The sequence below is a fragment of the Myotis davidii genome, unplaced genomic scaffold, assembly GCF_000327345.1.
Source record: "Myotis davidii unplaced genomic scaffold, ASM32734v1 scaffold533, whole genome shotgun sequence".
In the NCBI taxonomy this organism is placed as follows: Eukaryota; Metazoa; Chordata; class Mammalia; order Chiroptera; family Vespertilionidae; genus Myotis; species Myotis davidii.
The window spans coordinates 379,458-384,152 of NW_006285996.1; the positions used below are offsets into that span (position 1 = coordinate 379,458).

General features: G+C 56.8%; 1 protein-coding gene across 1 annotated transcript; it reads right to left on the bottom strand.

Moving 5' to 3' along the window:
* Nucleotides 1–56: 56 nt before the first annotated feature.
* Nucleotides 57–4,501, bottom strand: LOC102756538 (phosphofurin acidic cluster sorting protein 2-like). The gene is given in 3 exon segments (XM_015559683.1): nt 57–1,950; nt 1,953–2,857; nt 3,437–4,501. Coding segments are annotated over 3 exon segments (2,502 nt in total). The 5' UTR covers nt 4,432–4,501; the 3' UTR covers nt 57–1,348.
* Nucleotides 4,502–4,695: the final 194 nt, after the last annotated feature.

The following is a 4,695-nucleotide window of genomic DNA, read 5'->3' on the forward strand; positions in this document are numbered from 1 at the left end:
CCCCTCCTCTTCAACACATGGGAAGATGCAGCGATACCTCGAGCAGGCCAGGACGATGTCACATCCACTGTCCTGTGGACACTACGAGCCTGTGCAGCCTAGTGTGACTGAATCGCTCCCAACTAGAGGGAAGCTCTGCAGGACAGGCTTGGGGTCTGCTCTGTGCACTGGGTTATGGTCAGTGCCTAGAGCCGTGTCTGTACCTGGAAGACTCTGATATATTTGCTGAATGACTGAGCCCAAACCAGCCCCATCACAGATAGTTGGGTGACCCTGGGCCCCACTGCTCACCCCTGGGGTTTCTGCTCTGGCTTCAGCCAGGACAGGGACCCATAACAGAATCTCCAGTCTCTTTATGACATGAGAAAAGAGCTTAGCCCTGGGCCCTGAGAAGAATCACATATGAGGAAGAAAAGGGACCAATTAGCACAACCACAGTCCCTGCTACGGACCTATCCCCTGTCCGGGCACCCAGAGAAAGCTTTAGGGGAGCACCCTACAGGGTCCCTACAAAAACCCTATGACGTTACTCCTTGATTCACCTCATGTTCGTAGAAACAAACATTCAGAGGGATGCAGTGATCTGAGAGTTCACAGCCAGCAAGTGGCCAAATGACCACTGTGCTGTGGAGGGGCAGGTTGCTCACCTTGTAAATAGCTGGTGCAACACCTGTTGGGTGGCAGCAAATGTTCTGTGATAACCTGAAGAAGCAGGGACGAAGGTGGGTCGCTGCCCAGCAAGGAGGGCACTGGTTTATCCAGCCCGTGTGCCTGTGTAATCTGTACCATACAGCTCTTTTTATTTCACCCTGTGAGACAGGAGTTCACTGGGAACCATAAGTGGATGGTGCTGGGGCCACTTGGTTGGTTGGCAACTGGGGTCCAAAGCTGGGCTGGCTGGCCTCCGTGTTGTGCTCCAGATGCCCCAATGGGAGGCCAGCCCTTTGCCCCTGGCTGCCCAGCTCTGAGTCTGGGCACAGGCTGGTGCCAGCTCCCAGGGTTAAGCAGAGCCCTGGTTTCCAGAAAGGGCAGGTCTCCAAGGCCAGAAGCCCTCTTACTGACAGTGCTGGAGATCCCGAGGCCAAAACACACCTTCCATGATGCTCCAGCTCAACACTGCCCTCCTGATCTCCCACCTGCCGGAGTGTTCTGGTTATTGAACAGAGCATTTGGGGGTCTCAGTGAGGGCAACCCCCTTAGGTTCCAGGCTGTGAGCGCATTCAAACTCAAACAGTTTCTCTGTGTTTCCAGGGTCTGTGTCTGTAGTAAACTGAACTGTTCACAGGAAAGCAGCTGGGTCCTCTGGGGCTTGGCCCAGGCAGGGTGAAGGGCAGGGGGAGGGGCGGGGCTAGAAGGTGGAATTGTTGTGTTCGAAGATGCAGATGGGGAAGTGCTTGACGTGGGAGGACCACTGGGCTGCCAGCTGGAAGAACGTCACATCGTTCCACTCCACGCCGTCAATGAGGACCCGCTGCCTGTGCTCCTGGCTCTGGGCTGAGCAGACCAAGCGGCCGATGCCCTGGATGCACTGGCTGTTGGACTCCAAGTCCGTGCCCTTGTCTTTCTTGGACAAAAACTTCCCCTTCTTTTTCTTCTCCTTGGTGATCACAGTCATGGCCATTGTGGGCGTGGCTGCAGCCTCGCCGCTGCTGGGCAGCCTGCTGACCTGGAGAGACCGGAAGGTGCACCGGAGTGTGTTTTTGGTGGCAGGCAGGTCTTCCTTCTCCCCGCTCCTCTTCCTGTTTGTGGGCTGGGCTGCCGTCCAGTAATCCACCTGCAGCTCCATCAGCTCAGCACCCACACTCTGGCTGGGGGAGGACAGGCCCCCACTCACTAATGACAAGGAAATTAGCTTGTGTGAGGCTTCCCTGGCGGTGGACAAAAGCACACTGGAGCATCAGGGGCCCGCTTCAGCTGAGTCTCCTGACGTGGCTGAAATTGGCTCCACTTTCCAACTTTCACTGCCCCCACAAAGGGAATGAACTTCTGTGAGGACAGCTCATCCGAACTCTTCGGCTTAGAGATGAGCGTGGCCTCTGCGATGGGCAGCTGGAGGACACAGTTGGCCCCTGTGATGTACTCTCTGATTTTCAACACAATGTTCTGCACAGCATCCTGGGCCTCCAGGTGATAGAACAGTTCCCACCAGGCCAGGTCCTGTAAGAGTTTGTGGTAGCGGCAATCCACGGAGCCCAGGTACCTGGCCAAGGGGTGGGAACCCAACGGGATGACCAGGAAGCGCATGTAGTCCAGCAAGTCCGGGGCCCTGTGGGACAGCTGCTCCACAAAGACCCGCAGCACGGTGCTGAAGTAGTGCTGATCCCCCGCCACGGCGACCTTCACTGGCATTGTGGCCTCGGTATTGCAGTTGCGGTATCTTTGTATCCAGGAGATGATGGAGCTGAAGGCCTCCTGGACATCCACCATGGAGCCGGTGCACATGACGGGCAGCGTGTGCTGCTGCAGGACGTCCGACAGGGACTGCCCCTGCCTGTCGGAGGTGTTGATGAGGATGATGTTCTCGGGCAGACAGTCGTTGGAGATGAGGCTGTGGTGCAGTTGGTCGAACACAGTCTTCTTGGGGACCTGCAGTTGGCTCTGTGGGACTGGACAGTGCTCCTTGATCAGGCTGTTGGACGACTCATTCAGGGACCTGCTCCAACCCCGGCAGGCAGGCTGCTTCCCCTTGGAGCTGGTGGAAGGGATGACCAGAGACTCGGTCTTGGTGGTGCGCCTCTTAGTGAGCATGTCCTGGGCAGAGGTCCCTGCCTCCGGGCTGTCCTCAGGCTGTGCCAGCTGTTTCCCAGGGTTGGGCATGCTGTGGGCCACCCAATAGGAGCCACTGTCGCTTGACAGGCTTTCAAAGTATAATCTGGGCCTATGGGTCCTGAGGACTCTGTCATCCTCCTCTATATCTGAGCTTGACAGGCTTTCAGACTATGTCATGAGCTCAGGCATGGGAGGGGTTAGGAGACGGTCATCATCCTCCATGTCTGAGCTACTGTCGCTGGGGCACACCACCCTCTGAAACAGAAGGGCCAGGTCCTTGTCCACATCGGGGACTTGCTCCTCAGACTCCTGCTCTGAGTCCAGGACCTCCACCATCATTTGGTACCTGCGCAGCCACTCTGCGACTCTCTGCTGGTAGTTCTGTTGCCTGGTTGTGGACCTCCTTCTTCCTATCGCTTTCTCCAGGTCCAAGTCATCCTCGTCCAGGTCATGCCTGTGGGCGGCATTGTAGCTGACCTTCAGCTCAGAGAAGATGATCTCAGACTCTCCCTCGGGGAAGTTATCCGTGGCCTCCGCCCTGGTGCTGGTCGGCATGGTGTTGTCCAGGTGGTTGACGGTCTGGCTTGATACGGAGAAGACCCAGCTCTTGACCACCTTGGTGGTGGGGGTGCTGTAGGCCATCAAGTCAGAGACACTGCCACTGAACAGCTTGCCACCTGGGCCCTGGGTCTTCATGGGCATGTTGGCCGGCCGAGGAGGCTCCTTCTGCCTCCGGGCACTGTGTAAGCTCCTCGTCTCCGTCTGCCAGCTGGAGTGTGCCAGGCCTTCACAGTATTGTCTGGTCTTGAGCTTGTTGTTGCTGAGGATGCTGCTATCGTCCTCCATGTCTGGGCCACTGTCGCTGGGATTCTTAAGGGTGTCATAGAGAAGGTCCAGGTCCTCCTCCACCTCAGGGACATGCTCCTTAGGGTCCTGATCTGAGTCCAGGACCTCTTCTGACATGTTGGATCTGGGAAGCAGTGCCATGACTTTCTGCTTCAAGTTTTGTTGCATGCATCGCTGCTGCTTCTTGGGCTGCCCCAGGTCAAAGTCAGCTTCTTCCAGGTCCTGCCTGTGTGTGAGATTGTAGCTGGCGTCCAGCTCAGTGAAGCTTTCAGATTTCCCCTCTGTGTAGCTATCCATGGACTTGGCCTTGGGGCTGGCCTGCATGGTGCTGTCCTCATAGTCGATGGGCTGACTGGACAGGGAGAAGATCCAGATCTCAGCCACCGTGATGGAGGACCCCTGGATGCTGCTGCTGAGGCTCAGCACCTGGCCACACTCAGGGGGTCACTGCATCACCTTGGCCATGTGAATGGCACTTGTGGCCAGTGTCTTGTAGCCCAGGATGGTCTGGCTGTTATTGCACTTCCTCTGCTGCAGCATGATCTGCAGCTTGTTGCCTTCTCTCTTGAGGAAGTGGGGGTACTGCAGGGAGAAGGTCAGCGCCAGGTCAGTCTCCACTGGTCCGCTGCTGGGCAGCACACTCTCGTGGGATCTCAAGATGCCCTTGGAGCTCTGCATCTGCACTGCTATCACCAAGGAGATGAGCTCCTTCTCCAGCTCCTTCAAGACCATCAGCTTCTTTAAAGTTAAGCTGCACAATCTGGGCACGCAGCTAGGTCTGGAGCAGTCCACCTCCCAGGTAGAGAAGAGGGTCATGGGCACTGGGGTGTTGAGCACAGTGGGTGAGTGGGCCAGGCCCGCAGGTGGCGAGGAAGCTGCAGCTGCTTCCAGCGTACAGGTACTTGGTTCCTCCCCCTGTGGTGGGACAGAGGAGGGACATGATTGGTGGGAAGAGGTGGGGCACAGGTGATCGAAGGAGAGAGTAAATGACAAGTAGTCACACGCTCCTCTGTGACTAGCACAGGTAAGGCCTGCATGGTGGCCTTTCAAACTCAGAGACCTAAATTAACCACAAAGTTA